The following is a 14,771-nucleotide window of genomic DNA, read 5'->3' on the forward strand; positions in this document are numbered from 1 at the left end:
AGCTGGTGGGCCCTCAAGGGCACGTACCCACATCCGGAGGTCGCCTGGTGCTCCCAGGCGGGCCAGGTGCCAGGGCCTCAGGCTGCCCTGGGTGCTGCTGAGGGCTCCTGCCGGAGCCTTGTGGGCAGCGGTTGGGTCCCGGTGCCGTGAGGGGCCCCGACCGCCATCCGCCCCCCACACACGTGTCCCGAAGTGCAGGACATGCTGCCTCTTGTCCTGCCCCCTCACCATGAAGCCCCATGCTGCCCTCCGGCCTCTCGCAGGTGGTCTGGGGGCTCTGGGCACTGTCCCTCCAGGGGCCTGGGGCCCAGCCTGCAGGGCAGCTGACTGGCTGGCCCAGCAGCTGGGGCAACATCAAGGTCCGGGGGCGGAGGCCCCTCAGGCCTGGCTCAGCTGATGGGCAGGCGGTCTGCTTAATGAAGCCAGCCTGAGCCTTTGCCGACACCCACGGGGAGGGTATAAGCCCAGACTGGGCCCAAGGAGCATGTCCTGTGGCTTTGGGGAGCTGGCCCCAGTCCCTGCTGGCCAGACATGAGGGGCAACTTGCTTGCAGCCCTGCTGGGGCTGCTCGTGGTGCTGGTGGCTGGCAAGGAGGACTTGGGCCTCCAGAACTTCAACTTGACCCAGGTGGCTGCGTCAGGGCACCCGCCACGGTGAACGGCCGAGCCGGCTGGAGGGAGCCTGGAGGCCCCTGGGAACACACTCCCTCTAGGGCCCCTGCCAGCTCCAGGCATGCGGGGCCCGGGAATCCCCCAGACCACTGTCCTGGGCTGGGGGAGGCCCTGATACCAGCGGCAGGCCCCCCTCCAAGGCAGTCCCCCTCCAGCTTGCTGTCCCCCCAGTTTTCAGGTATGTGGTACGAGATTGCCTTGGCCTCCAACCTGGAGCACCAGAGCTCGTCCCCACAGCGGAAGGTGGGGGCCGTGATAGTGGAACAGGACGGGCCCCACCTCAGCCTGACCTCCGTGTCTGACCAGTGAGTGGTGCTGGCCTTCCCGGTGTCACGCGGCCCCCCTGGCTGGATGAGGGTGGGGTGGGGGGAGGAGGGTGCCGGGGCCCCCAGGGCAGGGCGGAGGCGCAGGGCTTCCGTCCTCTGAGCGGCTTCCTGAGGTGGCCGGTGCCTGGACGTGGAGCTGGGCAGGGGCCCGCTGGTCGGGGGCTACCTGGTGGTCTCAGAGCTGCCCCTTGTCCAGAGCAAGGCGCGGTGGTGGTGGACGAGGGTGGGCTGAAAGCGTCTGCCCTCTCCAGCATGAACCTATGCATGAAGGAGAAGAACCAGGCCGTGAAGGGGGACGCCCCCGGGAAGTTCAAGATCCCTTTACAGTCTGGTGAGGAATGTGGCCCGCAGTCGCCCCTTCCTCACTCCCTGCCCCGACACCCCGCTCAGCCTGGAGTCCCCAGCCCCGCCCTCTGCGCGGCCGGGAGCCGGTGGGGACCCTTCATCCCACCGCACGCGGCCCTTGCTCAGCCACCCTGGCCCTGAGGGTCTTCCCGTGGGGACGTGGTCGCCCAGAGCCCTCGGCCTGAGCTCAGTGCTCAGCCTGCACAGAAGCTGCCCAGCCCCCGGCCTGGGCCGCCCGCGCCTCCTCTCTGCAACCTCTGATGAGCCTGATCAGGTGGCCTCTGTCCTGGCCAGTGGGGCTCTCTGCCCACCCTCTTCAGGAAGCTCCCCGGGGAGTCCAGAAGGCCTGCTGTACCCCACGTGTGTGCAGCACATGTGTGTGTACTTTCCGAGGGGGGGATATGGCCCATGGGAGGCGCCCCCCCAACAGCCTGGGAGTCCTCTGTTTGGTTTATCCCAAGGAGGCAAAGAGGTCATCGTGGTGGCCACGGACTACAAGACCTACGCCATCATGAACATCATCCTGAACAGAGGCGGGAAGCCCAGCAGCGTGCTGAAGCTCTACAGTGAGCCCACGGCCTCCCGCTCTAGCCCGGGCCAGCCCAGCCCCTCGGGGAGGGGGCAGGAGAAGCCTAGGGGGCAGACGGGTGGGGGCCTGGGGCGGGCGGGGCGAGCAGGGACTGGCTGGGCAGGGAGGGCGTCCCTGGGAGCCCTGGCCAGCCGCGCCCCCTTCCTCGAAGGCCGGACCTTGGAGCACAATGAGGAGGCCACAGAGAAGTTCGTGGAGAAGGCCGTGGAGCAGGGGCTGTCGGTCTCGAATGTGCAGCTGCTCACCAAGCACTGTGAGTGTCGGGCTGGGGGCCGGGGCCTCCTTCCTGGGACTGTGTCCCCACTTCCCCACCGTCTCGTCTCCACAGTGACCTGTGTGAACCTGCTGCCCTAAGTGGTGAGCCCCCTCCCCACCCCGAGGCTGGGGCTGGGTCCCCAGGCCTCCCCATCACAGCTGGAAGAGGAGTCTGGGGTCCCAGGGATCGAGGGGCTGACTCCGGGACGGGTGGAGCCGGGGCTTCCTGAGAGTCAGGGCCGACCCGGGCGTGGACGCCGTGAGCATCTCCTGTCCTGGGCCAGCCCCTCCTGTGGCTGCAAAGCCTGGGCTGACAGGGGGCCGGGTGCCTGTCCCCTGCGCAGCCCCGCACGCTGCCCCCGCCCATGGGAGATGCGCCAGGCTCCTGAAGGAGGCGAGTCTCCGCCCTGGCTGAGTCCCAGCCTGACAGGAGTCCGCGCTCACTCTAGCTCCTGGGGCCTCCAGGATGCTGACGCCAGGAGGGGGCCCTGGAGGTGGGGGCAGGCTGGCCTCGTCCGAGTTTCCACCCAGCAGGGTCCTGCCTCGGGGTCACAGGCCCTGTGGACCCCGTCTCGGGCTCCCGGGTCCCCCACTGTGCTAGCCCTTCAGCTGCACGGTCCCCTCTGTCTCAACAGCTCCAAGAGATGGTACTGTGACCCCACTTTACAGGTAGAGAAACTGAGGCTCAGGCCACTCAGCTAGGACACCCACTCCTGGCTGGGGCCCTCGCATGAGGGCGGCATCCTGAGGCCCTGCCCTTCCGTGTCACAGGATCTGACCTAGGGGAGCCCGTACCCCGCACTGGGGTGCTTGCAGGCCCGCCCACCCGGCTTCCCTGGGCCACCAGCCCTGGGGGGCCACCTGCAGCTGCTCCGCCCGAATAAACTCTTCAGCTGAACCGTGGTCCCGTCTTTCCAGGGAGCCAGGGGTGGCGGGCGGGCTGGTGGGCGTGTCTGGTCCCGTCTTTCCAGGGAGCCAGGGGTGGCGGGCGGGCTGGTGGGCGTGTCCGGTCCCGTCTTTCCAGGGAGCCAGGGGTGGCGGGCGGGCTGGTGGGCGTGTCCGGTCCCGTCTTTCCAGGGAGCCAGGGGTGGCGGGCGGGCTGGTGGGCGTGTCCGGTCCCGTCTTTCCAGGGAGCCAGGGGTGGCGGGCGGGCTGGTGGGCGTGTCCGGTCCCGTCTTTCCAGGGAGCCAGGGGTGGCGGGCGGGCTGGTGGGGTGTCCGGTCCCGTCTTTCCAGGGAGCCAGGGGTGGCGGGCGGGCTGGTGGGCGTGTCCGGTCCCGTCTTTCCAGGGAGCCAGGGGTGGCGGGCGGGCTGGTGGGTGTGTCCGGTCCCGTCTTTCCAGGGAGCCAGGGGTGGCGGGCGGGCTGGTGGGCGTGTCCGGTCCCGTCTTTCCAGGGAGCCAGGGGTGGCGGGCGAGCTGGTGGGCGTGTCCGGTCCCGTCTTTCCAGGGAGCCAGGGGTGGCGGGCGGGCTGGTGGGGTGTCTGTCCCGTGACTGCCTCCACATTGCAGCAGACCTGACTCTCAGGAGGTCTGGGTTCACCATGACCATGGGGGACACCCGCCCCTGGGTGGGCTCCTCCCGCTGTGGCCGACACGGCTGCGGGCAGGCCAGCTCCCGCTGTTCCCCATCCCTTCTGCCGGCCTGTGCTGCTCAGTGCCTGCGGGCCGGGCTGCCCCGGGCCCTTCTGGTCTCTCCTTTGGTCCCCGAGAGCCCACGGCAGCCCCTGGCCGGCCCGAGCTGAGCTCCTCCCAAGTGGAAGGTGACCACGGCTGCCGCCTATCTTCACCTGGCTCCCTGCTGCCCTGAGCTCAAATCCGTGGGCGTTGGGTCCAAGGCCCTCAGGCCACAGTTGCCCCAACCCCGGCCCCCTGCTGGCTCCATCCCCTATCAGTCCAGTCCTCTTCAGCACCTGGGGGCACCCCCACCATGACCACACCCTCCTTCTATCGGCTGGGGCAAGGCAGAGAATGTGGGTGGGCGTCCGCCCCGTGCCCATGTGCAGAGCAGGGTCACGGGGCTTCTGAGCACAGCTGAGGTGCTGGTAGGGCCCATCCATCCAGAGAAGAGAGACCCTGCTGACCCCAGCGGGCCACCAGAAAGCCTCCAGGAGTAAGGACCACCCTCGAGGGGAGGGCCTGCCTGAGACGACGGGTCCAGAAAGACGCGCAGGGGGACATTTGGAGGCTGCACTCTGACACATGCGAGGTGCCTGGGGAGCACCTGGCCTTTCCCCCAGATCTGTCTGGCCAGAGCTCAGGGAAGCAGGGCCGTCTGCCTCAGCTGCACCTCCCGATAGAAGGTTCTAGGACGTCTGCTTGGGCTGCTGTAACACAGAACCCGCTGAATGTGGTACAGAAGCAACAGGGGTTTCTTCTCTGGAGGCTGGAAGTCTGAGGTCAGGGTGCTAAGAGCCTGGTGTCTGGCGAGGGCCCCCATGATGGCTTGTGGACGGCAGCTTTCCCATCGCACCCTCTTCTCTGCACACGTGGGGACAGGTTTCTGGTGTCCTTGCCTCTTCTAAGGGGCCCAGCCCTACTGGGTTGGGGCTCCACCCTTACAACCCCACTTCACTTTCACCCCCTGGAAGGCCCCGAAGGCATTGGCTAAATACATCATGTCCAGCATGAGGGCTTCAGCACGGGAAGCGGGGGCAGGGACAATTCAGAGGCCCGTGATGGAGACCAGGGCCCCCACCGCGTGTCTGCAGCGCTATTCAGGGCAAAAGTTACCTCACGGACAGAGAAACGGGAAAATGCAATCTATGGTCGAAAACAAGGAGTTAATAAAAACCGGGGCTTCCCTGGTGGCTCAGACAGTAAGGAGTCTGCTGCAATACAACAGACCCAGGTTCAGTCCCTGCGTCGGGAAGATCTCCCGGAGAAGAGAATGACAACCCACTCCAGTATTCTTGCCTGGAGAATTCCATGGGTAGAGGAGCCTGGCCGGCTATAGTCCATGGGGTCGCAAAGAGTCGGACATAACTGAGTGGCTAACACAGGTACAATTAAAAGTGATGCTGAGAAGAGCCAGGGTTGGGTTTGGAGAGGAAGGTCTGAAGCCGGCTTCACACCCTGAGCTTTCCCTCTGTTCCCGCGTGGGTGCCCTTTCCACCACCTGTCAGTCTGGTCCTTTCTCATAGCCTCTCTTTATCAATCGATTGCGCTGCTTATCAACCTGTCCATTTCTCAGCTTACCTGTAAATTATCACCTATTATATCTATCACAGACATTTCTTTCTGGGTGTGTGCATGCTCAGTTGCTTAGTCGTGTCTGACTCTTTGTGACCCCGTGGACTGTAGCCCGTCAGGCTCCTCTGTCCATGGGGATGCTCTAGGCAAGAATACTGGAGCGGATCGCCATGCCCTCCTCCAGGGGATCTTCCCAACCCAGGGATCGAACCCTTGTCTCCTGCATTGACAGGCAGATTCTTTACTGCTGAGCCAGCGAGGAAGCCCATCTTTCTTTCTAATAGGGTAAATTCAGGCAAACTGAATTCTGTAAACACATCTGGTTGAAGACTTTGAAGTTATTTTCTTAGAAGCCAGCAAAGCACTTTCTGTTGATGAAACATTTTTTTATCCTTTTGTCCCAAAGGTTATTCTTCCCGCCCTTTGTCATTTCTTACTTCATGCATTTATAGTCTCTCCATTTTTTCTTATTTATGTTAGTTAATTTATTATTTTTAAAAAGTAATACTAATGATTCTGTTAATAATCCTGTAAATTAATGGAAAAATTCTGTTCATCTTCTCAAGGATGAGGACTTTTTTTTTAGTTTTCAGGCTCCCAGGCCTGGGGTCCTCGCCACCCCGAGGACCGATCCAGGGGTCGGGCACACTGTGAGGACCCGAGGGTGGGCTGGGTGGCCCTCCGCCCGCACGGCGGTGGCGGCGGCCCGAGCTTGCCTTTGTCGGGGTTGTGCACCTGTTCCTTCCTTCTGTGACCAAAACCTGCGTGTGGAGCATGCCCAGTCCTGCTGGCCACTCCCCTGGGGGAGGACTTTGATCCATTCATTACATCCGCTGTTCTCTGGTCCCTATTTGTTATTTCCTTCTCTGTGAAGTCCTGTGGTTTATATTGTTGTCCTTTTTTAATTTTTATTTTTAATTGTATTTTTTCGCTCAGTCTTGTCCGACTCTTTGCGACCCCATGGACTATACAGTCCATGGTGTTCTCCAGGCCGGAATACTGGAGTGGGTGGCCTTTCCCTGCTCCAGGGGATCTTCCCCACCCAGGGATCGAACCCAGGTCTCCCACATTGCAGGTGGATTCTTCACCCGCTGAGCCAGCAGGGAAGCCCCTCTTGTCCTTTTTAGAAACACTTCTTTCTCTGTGTGTCTGGCTGCCGGCCCCCTGCGTGGGGCTCTCCCTCGCGGCGTGTGGCTGCCTGGCTCTGCAGCGCGGTAGCTGTGGCCGTGGGCTTGGTTGCTCCACTGTCCGTGCGCTCAGCTGCTTCAGTCGTGTCCAGCTCTTCAAGACCCCGTGGACTGCATCCCACCAGGCTCCTCTGTCCATGGGATTCTCCAGGCAAGGATACTGGAGTGGGTTTCCCTGCCCTCCTCCAGGGGATCTTCCTCACCCAGGGATCAAACCCATGTCTCTGGCATCTCCTGCATTGGCAGGCAGGTTCTTTCCCCCTAAGCCACCTGGGAAGCTGCTCCACTGAAGGTGGGATCTTAGTTCTCCGACCAGGGATGGAAGCCACATCCCCCGCATTGGAAGGTGGATTCTCAACCCCTGGAGCATGGGGAATCCCCAGTCCAGCTGTGAGAATTGGGAATCTAATACATTACTTTCAATCTTTTATTTTTAAGGGTGTGTTTAAGGCTTTGACATCTCTTCTGACCCTGTTTCATGTGATATTTTAATAATATTTATTATAAATAAATTCTGTGATTTCACTTTGCATTTTTGTTTCATCCAAGAGTATTTTCTAAAATAGAAAAAAATTTAAAGTCCTTGTTTTATTGTCATTTGGTCAGATAAGTTTGCAATATTTCTACTTTGTGGAGCTCACCGATGCTGTCCTTGTGGCTAGACAGTCAGTTCTGTGCATGTTTTCCTCTCTGTTATCAAGACGTACAATTCTATGCGCATGTGGTGAATTTGCTTCCGTTGTCGCCGACTCTTTGTGACCCTGTAGACCGTAACCCACCAGGCTCATCTGTCCATGGGATTCTCCAGGCAAGAAGACTGAGTGGGTTGCCATGCCCTCCTTCAGGAGATCTTCCCCACTCAGGGATTGAACCCACGTCTCTTACATCTCCTGTGTTGGCAGCTGGGTTCTTTGCCACTACCGCCACCTGCGAAGCCTGTAAAATTAATATATAAACCCTCATGACCTGCCTTAGACTTTTTAGGACTTCTTTATCCACATCAGGGGCTTCCCTGGTGGCTCAGATGCTACGGAATCTGCCTGAAATTGATGATTGATGATTTTGAACTGCAGTGCTTTGACCCAGGTTCAATGGGGTTGCAAAGAGTCAGACGCGACTGAGTGACTCACACTTTCACTTTAACGCTCACCCACAGTGAGCCCTTAGGCCCACCTCTACTGAGAGGGCGTGCGCATCTCTCCTGCCACAAGTGCATTTCTGTTTGTCTTGACTTGTACTTTGCCTTTGGAAGTTCGATGCCAGCTTGTTCTCACCCTTAAAAGTAATTTGATCATTTGCCTGGAGACCCTAAAGAATTTTCCTTCATCGGTAAAGTCTGAGAGTCAATTTCTTTCCTGACAACAATTAGCTCTTACTGAATTCTTTCCTGTTTTTTGTTCATTTCTGCTCTTAGTTAATTAAAAAAACATATTTCAAGATGTTCTTCTAATGTCCTTCAGTGCTTTGGCATATTTAGTTCAGTCTGGAGTTTCTCGTAATAGTTATTGCTTTCCACATACCCTCCTCTCCCCACGGTGGGATTTCCATTAGAAGAAATGGTTTCATCTTTTCTTGATTTCTTCTTCTAAGAGCAAAGTATATACTCCTTCTGCTACTGCTAAGTCACTTCAGTCGTGTCCAACTCTGTGTGACCCCATAGACAGCAGCCCACCAGGTTTCCCTGTCCCTGGGATTCTCCAGGCAAGAACACTGGAGTGGGTTGCCATTTCCTTCTCCAATGCATGAAAGTGAAAAGTCAAAGTGAAGTCGCTCAGTCGTGTCCAACCCTCAGCGACCCCATGGACTGCGGCCTTCCAGGCTCCTCCGTCCATGGGATTTTCCAGGCAAGAGTACTGGAGTGGGATGCCATTGCCTTCTCCGATATACTCCTTAAGTCTATTCATTTCCGGTGGGATTGGCAGTTTCGATGACTTTCAAGATTCCTAATTCATATGCATCCATATGCAGAGGACTCTCGCTCAGTTCAGTTCAGTTAGTTCAGTTGCTCAGTCGTGTCCGACTCTTTGTGACCCCATGAATCGCAGCACGCCAGGCCTCCCTGTCCATCATCAACTCCCAAAGCTTGCTCAAGCTCATGTCCATCGAGTCGGTGATGCCACCCAACCTCATCCTCTGTTGTCGCCTTCCCCCTCCTGCTTTCAATCTTTCCCAGAATCAGGGTCTTTTCCAGTAAGTCAGTTCTTTACATCAGGTGGCTGAAGTATAGGAGCTTCAACTTCAGCATCAGTCCTTCCAATGAATATTCAGGACTGATTTCCTCTAGGATTGACTGGCTTGATCTCCTTGCAGTCCAAGGGACTCTCAAGAGTCTTTTCCAACACCACAGTTCAAAATCATCAATTCTTTGGTGCTCAGCTTTCTTCATGGTCCAACTCTCACATCCATACATGACTACTGGAGAAACCACAGCTTTGACTAGACGGACCTTTGTTGGCAAAGCAATGTCTCTGCTTTTTAATATGCTGTCTAGGTTGGTCATAGTTTCTCTTCCAAGGAGCAAGTCTCTTTTAATTTCATGGCTGCAGTCATCATCTGCAGTGATTTTGGAGCCCCCCCAAAATGAAGTCTCTCACTGTTACCACTGTTTCCCCATCTGTTTGCCACGAGGTGATGGGACCGGATGCCATGACCTTCATTTTTTGAATGTTTAGTTTTAAGCCAGCTTTTTCACTTTCCTCTTTTACTTTGATCAAGAGGCTCTTTAGTTCCTCTTCGCTTTCTGCCATAAAGGTAGTGTCATCTGCATATCTGCAGTTATTGATATTTCTCTTGGCAATCGTGATTCCAGCTTTTGCTTCACTGAGCCCAGCATTTCACATGACGTACTCTGCATATAAGTTAAATAAGCAGGGTGACAATATACAGCCTTGATGTACTCCTTTCCCAATTTGGAACCAGTCTGTTGCTCCATATCAGACTCGGAACTGTTGCTTCTTGACCTGCATACAGATTTCTCAGGGAGCAGGTAAGGCGGTCTGGTATTCCCATCTCTTGAAGAATTTTCCAGTTTGTTGTGATCCACACAGTCAAAGGCTTTGGTGTAGTCAAGAAAGCAGAAGTAGATGCTTTTCTGGAATTCTCTTGCTTTTTCTGTGATCCAATGGATGTTGGCAAGTTGATCTCTGGTTCCTCTGACTTTTCTAAATTCAGCTTGAACATCTGAAAGTTCTCATTTCACATACTATTGAAGGCTAGCTTGTAGAATTTTTAGCATTACTTTGCTAGTGTGCAAGATGAGTGCAATTGTGCAGTAATTTGAGCATTCTTTGGCATTGCCTTTCTTTGGGATTGGAATGAAAACTGACCTTTTCCAGTCCTGTGGCCACTGCTGAGTTTTCCAAATTTGCTGGCATATTGAGTGCAGCACTTTCACAGCATCATCTTGCAGGATTTGAAATAGCTCAACTGGAATTCCATCACCTCCACTAGCTTTGTTCATAGTGATGCTTCCTAAGGCCCACTTGAGTTTACGTTCCAGGATGTCTGGCTCTAGGTGAGTGATTACACCATCGTGGTTATCTGGGTCATTAAGATCTTTTTTCTATAATTCTGTGTATTCCTGCCACCTCTTCTTAATATCTTCTGCTTCTGTTAGATCCATACTGTTTCTGTCCTTTATTGAGCCCATCTTTGCATGAAATGTTCCTTTGGTATCTCTACTTTTCTTGAAGAGATCTCTAGTCTTTCCCATTCTGTTGTTTTCCCCTATTTCTTTGCGTTGATCACTGAGGAAGGCTTCTTATCTCTCCTTGCTATTTTTAGGAACTCTGCATTCGGATGCTTATATCTTTCCTTTTCTCCTTTGCCTTTAGCTTCTCTTCTTTTCCCAGCTATTTGGAAGGCCTCCTCAGACGACCATTTTGTCTTTTTTCATTTGTTTTTCTTGGGGATGGTCTTGACACTGCCTCGTGCACAATGTCATGAACTTTTATCCATAGTTCTTCAGACACTCTGTCTATCAGATTTAATCCCTTGAATCTATTTGTCATTTCCACTGTACAACCATAAGGGATTTGACTTAGGTCATACCTGAATGGTATTGTAGTTTTCTCTAGTTTCTTCAATTTAAGTCTGAATCTTGCAATTAGGAGTTCATGATCTGAGCTACAGTCAGCTCCCACTCTTGTTTTTGCTGACTGTACAGAACATCTCCTTAATGGACTCTCCTTAATGGGTGGCATCTGGGTACTGGTGTGTGTGTGAAGTTTGGCTCTCTTTTGTCCTGAAGATCCTACATTTACAGGTGTTTATTTTACTCCACTACCCAGTGTGGAAAGGCACCCAGCCCCTTTCTAATGCTCCTCCTTCCCAAAAGTGATGCCTTTCTGAAGTCGCCGCTGAGCCCCGAGCTGCCCTGTGGTCCTGTCTTGGTGGCTGGTCTGCGACCGTTGTTGGAGTTCTGGACCTATTTCAGCTCAGTCTTAGGGCACTCGTCCATCTCCTCTCCTTTTCACAGTCCTTCTTAGTTCTCCAGGAAGTCTTAAGACAGAGGCTCGAGAGAGATCTTTGGTGGACTTTGGGGTTTTTCACTTACAAGAAATGTGAGGTTTCTATTTTTCATGATTTGTGCGGTTGCATTTTTTTTTTTTTTTTGCAGGACTGTACAGAGATTTAGTTTTAATGATGGTCACTATCTTGTGCTACACAGATGTTCTTTAACTGCCTTTTTTATAGTTTCATCTTTAGAGTTTACAATGTTTTGCGAAAATGTAACACAGTTTCAAATATGGTTTTCACGCCGTTAAGCAGTGTTCAGTTCAGTCACTCAGTCGTGTCTGACTCTTTGTGACCCCATGAACCACAGCACGCCAGGCCTCCCTGTCCATCACCAACTCCCAGAGTCCATCCAAACCCATGTCCATTGAGTCGGTGATGCCATCCAACCATCTCATCCTCTGTCATCCCCTTCTCCTCCTGCCTTCAATCTTTCCCAGCATCAGGGTCTTTTCAAATGAGTCAGCTCTTCCCATCAGGTGGCCAAAATATTAGAGTTTCAGCTTCAACATCAGTCCTTCCAATGAACACCCAGGACTGATCTCCTTTAGGATGGACTGGTTGGATCTCCTTGCAGTCCAAGGGACTCTCAAGAGTCTTCTCCAACACCACAGTTCAAAAGCATCAATTCTTCGGCTCTCAGCTTTCCTTATAGTCCAACTCTCACATCCATACATGACCACTGGAAAAACCGTAGCCTTGACTAGACGGACCTTTGTTGACAAAGTAATGTCTCTGCTTTTTGATATGCTGTCTAGGTTGGTCATAACTTTTCTTCCAAGGAGTAAGCGTCTTTTAATTTCATGGCTGTAGTCACCATCTGCAGTGATTTTAGAGCCCAGAAGAATAAAGTCAGCCACCGTTTCCACTGTTTCTCCATCTATTTGCCATGAAGTGACAGGACCGGATGCCATGATCTTCGTTTTCTGAATGTTGAGCTTTAAGCCAACTTTTTCACTCTCCTCTTTCAGTTTCATCAAGAGGCTCTTTAGTTCTTCTTCACTTTCTGCCATAAGGGTGGTGTCATCTGCATATCTGAGGTTATTGATATTTCTCCTGGCAATCTTGATTCCAGCTTGTGCTTCTTCCAGCCCAGCATTTCTCATGATGTACTCTACATATAAGTTAAATAAGCAGGGTGACAATATACAGCCTTGACATACTCCTTTTTCTATTTGGAACCAGTCTGTTGTTCCATATCCAGTTCCAGCTGTTGCTTCCTGACCTGCATATAGCTTTTTCAAGAGGCAAGTCAGGTGGTCTGGTATGCCCATCTCTTTCAGAATTTTCCACAGTTTATTGTGATCCACACAGTCAAAGGCTTTGGCATAGTCAATAAAGCAGAAATAGATGTTTTTCTGGAACTCTCTTGCTTTTTCCATGATCCAGCAGATGTTGGCAATTTGATCTCTGGTTCCTCTGCCTTTTCTAAAACCAGCTTGAACATCTGGAAGTTCACGGTTCACGTATTGCTGAAGCCTGGCTTGGAGAATTTTGAGCATTACTTTACTAGCGTGTGAGATGAGTGCAACTGTGCGGTAGTTTGAGCATTCTTTGGCATTGCCTTTCTTTGGGATTGGAATGAAAACTGACCTTTTCCAGTCCTGTGGCCACTGCTGAGTTTTCCAAATTTGCTGGCATATTGAGTGCAGCACTTTCACAGCATCATCTTGCAGGATTTGAAATAGCTCAACTGGAATTCCATCACCTCCACTAGCTTTGTTTGTAGTGATGCTTCCAAAGGCCCACTTGACTTCACATTCCAGGATGTCTGGCTCTAGGTGAGTGATCACACCATCGTGATTATCTGGGTCATGGAGATCTTTTTTGTACAGTTCTGTGTATTCTTGCCACCTCTTAATATCTTCTGCTTCTGTTAGGTCCATACCGTTTCTGTCCTTTATTGAGCCCATCTTTGCATGAAATATTCCCTTGGTATCTCTAATATTCTTGAAGAGATCTCTAGTCTTTCCCATTCTATTGTTTTCCTCCATATCTTTTCATTGATTGCTGAGAAAGGCTTTCTTATTTCTCCTTGCTGTTCTTTGGAACTCTGCATTCAAATGGGTATATCTTTCTTTTTATCCTTTGCTTTTTGCTTCCCTTCTTTTTCCAGCTATTTGTAAGGCCTCCTCAGACAGCCATTTTGCCTTTTTGCATTTCTTTTCCATGGGGATGGTCTTGATCCCTGTCTCCTCCATGTCACAAACCTCCATCCATAGTTCATCAGGCACTCTGTCTGTCAGATCTAGTCCCTTAAATCTATTTCTCACTTCCACCATATAGTCATAAGGGATTTGATTTAGGTCATACCTGAATGGTGTAGTATTTTCTCCAGTTTCTTCAATTTCAGTCTGAATTTGGCAATAAGGAGTTCATGATCTGAGCCACAGTCAGCTTGCGGTCTTGTTTTTGCTGACTGTATAGAGCTTCTCCATCTTTGGCTGCGAAGAATATAATCAATCTGATTTCGGTGTTGCCCATCTGATGGTCAGATGTAAGCAGAGTAATCCTAGCTGTTTCCACAGCCTATGCTGCAGTTTGAGTGTCTGAGTACCTGCCCCCACAACTAAAGTCCTCTGCGGACGATAACCCACAAGGTCCTGTTGTGCAGCACAGGGAGCTCTGCTCCGTATCACGTGGCCACCTGGATGGGGCGGGGTCTGGGGGAGCACGGTACATGTATGTGTAGGGCTGAGTCCCCCTGCTCACCTGAAACCGTCTCAACATTGTTAACTGGCTATACCCCAATAGAAAATAAAAAGTTTAAATTGAAAAAAAGAGTGTGTGTATATATATATATATTATATATATGTATAATATATATATGAAGTGCTAATTCTTTGGCCACCTGATGTGAAGAACTGACTCATTAGAAAAGAACCTGATGCTGGGAAAGATTGAAGGCGGGAGGAGAAGGGGACGGCAGAGGATGAAATGGCTGGATGGCATCACGGACTCAATGGACATGAGTTTGAGTAAGCTCTGGGAATTGGTGATGGACAGGGAGGCCTGGTGTTCTGCAGTCCATGGGGTCGCAAAGAGTCGGACACGCCTGAGCAACTGAACTGAACTGATACACACAGATAAATATATAAAACAGAATCACTTTTTGTAGAGCAGTAATTAACATAACACTGTAAATCAACTACATTTCAATAAAATCATTAAAATAAAAAAGTAAAAAGCCATAAAGTGAAAGTAACTTAGTCCTGTCCGACTCTTTGAGACCCAATGGACTATACAGTCCATGGAATCCTCCAGGCCAGATTATTGGAGTGGGTTCTACTCCCTTCTCCAGGGGATCTTCCTGATTCAGGGATCCAACCCGGGTCTCCTGCATTGCAGGCAGATTCTCTACCGTCACCAGGGTAGTCATTGGACCTATACATCTGAAAGTCACTCAGTCATGACCCAGAGTTGGTATAGTCCATGGGATTCTCCAGGCCAGAATACTGGAGTGGATAGTTGTTCCCTTTTCTAGGGGATCTTCCTGACCCAGGGATCGAACCCAGGTCTCCCGCATTGCAGCTGACACCCTAAGCCCTGATGTGATGGGACTGAGGGGTGGGGCCTTTAGGAGGTGATTAGGTCATGAGGGTGGAGCCTCATGATGGGAATGGTGGTTTGGTGGTTTAGATGCTAAGTCATGTCTGACTCTGTGACCCCATGGACCTTAGCCCGCCAGGCTCCT

At 52.8% G+C, this 14,771-nt stretch overlaps 1 protein-coding gene across 1 annotated transcript; it reads left to right on the forward strand.

Annotated features, from left to right (window-relative positions):
- Positions 1–531: 531 nt before the first annotated feature.
- Positions 532–3,993, forward strand: LOC129623883 (epididymal-specific lipocalin-5-like). The gene is made up of 6 exons (XM_055541787.1): positions 532–627; positions 843–976; positions 1,249–1,328; positions 1,804–1,908; positions 2,083–2,184; positions 3,842–3,993. Exons 1-6 carry the CDS (start codon positions 532–534, stop codon positions 3,991–3,993), a joined length of 669 nt encoding a protein of 222 aa, XP_055397762.1.
- The last annotated feature ends 10,778 nt before the right edge of the window (positions 3,994–14,771 follow it).

This window comes from Bubalus kerabau, chromosome 11 (assembly GCF_029407905.1).
Source record: "Bubalus kerabau isolate K-KA32 ecotype Philippines breed swamp buffalo chromosome 11, PCC_UOA_SB_1v2, whole genome shotgun sequence".
NCBI lineage: Eukaryota > Metazoa > Chordata > Mammalia > Artiodactyla > Bovidae > Bubalus > Bubalus kerabau.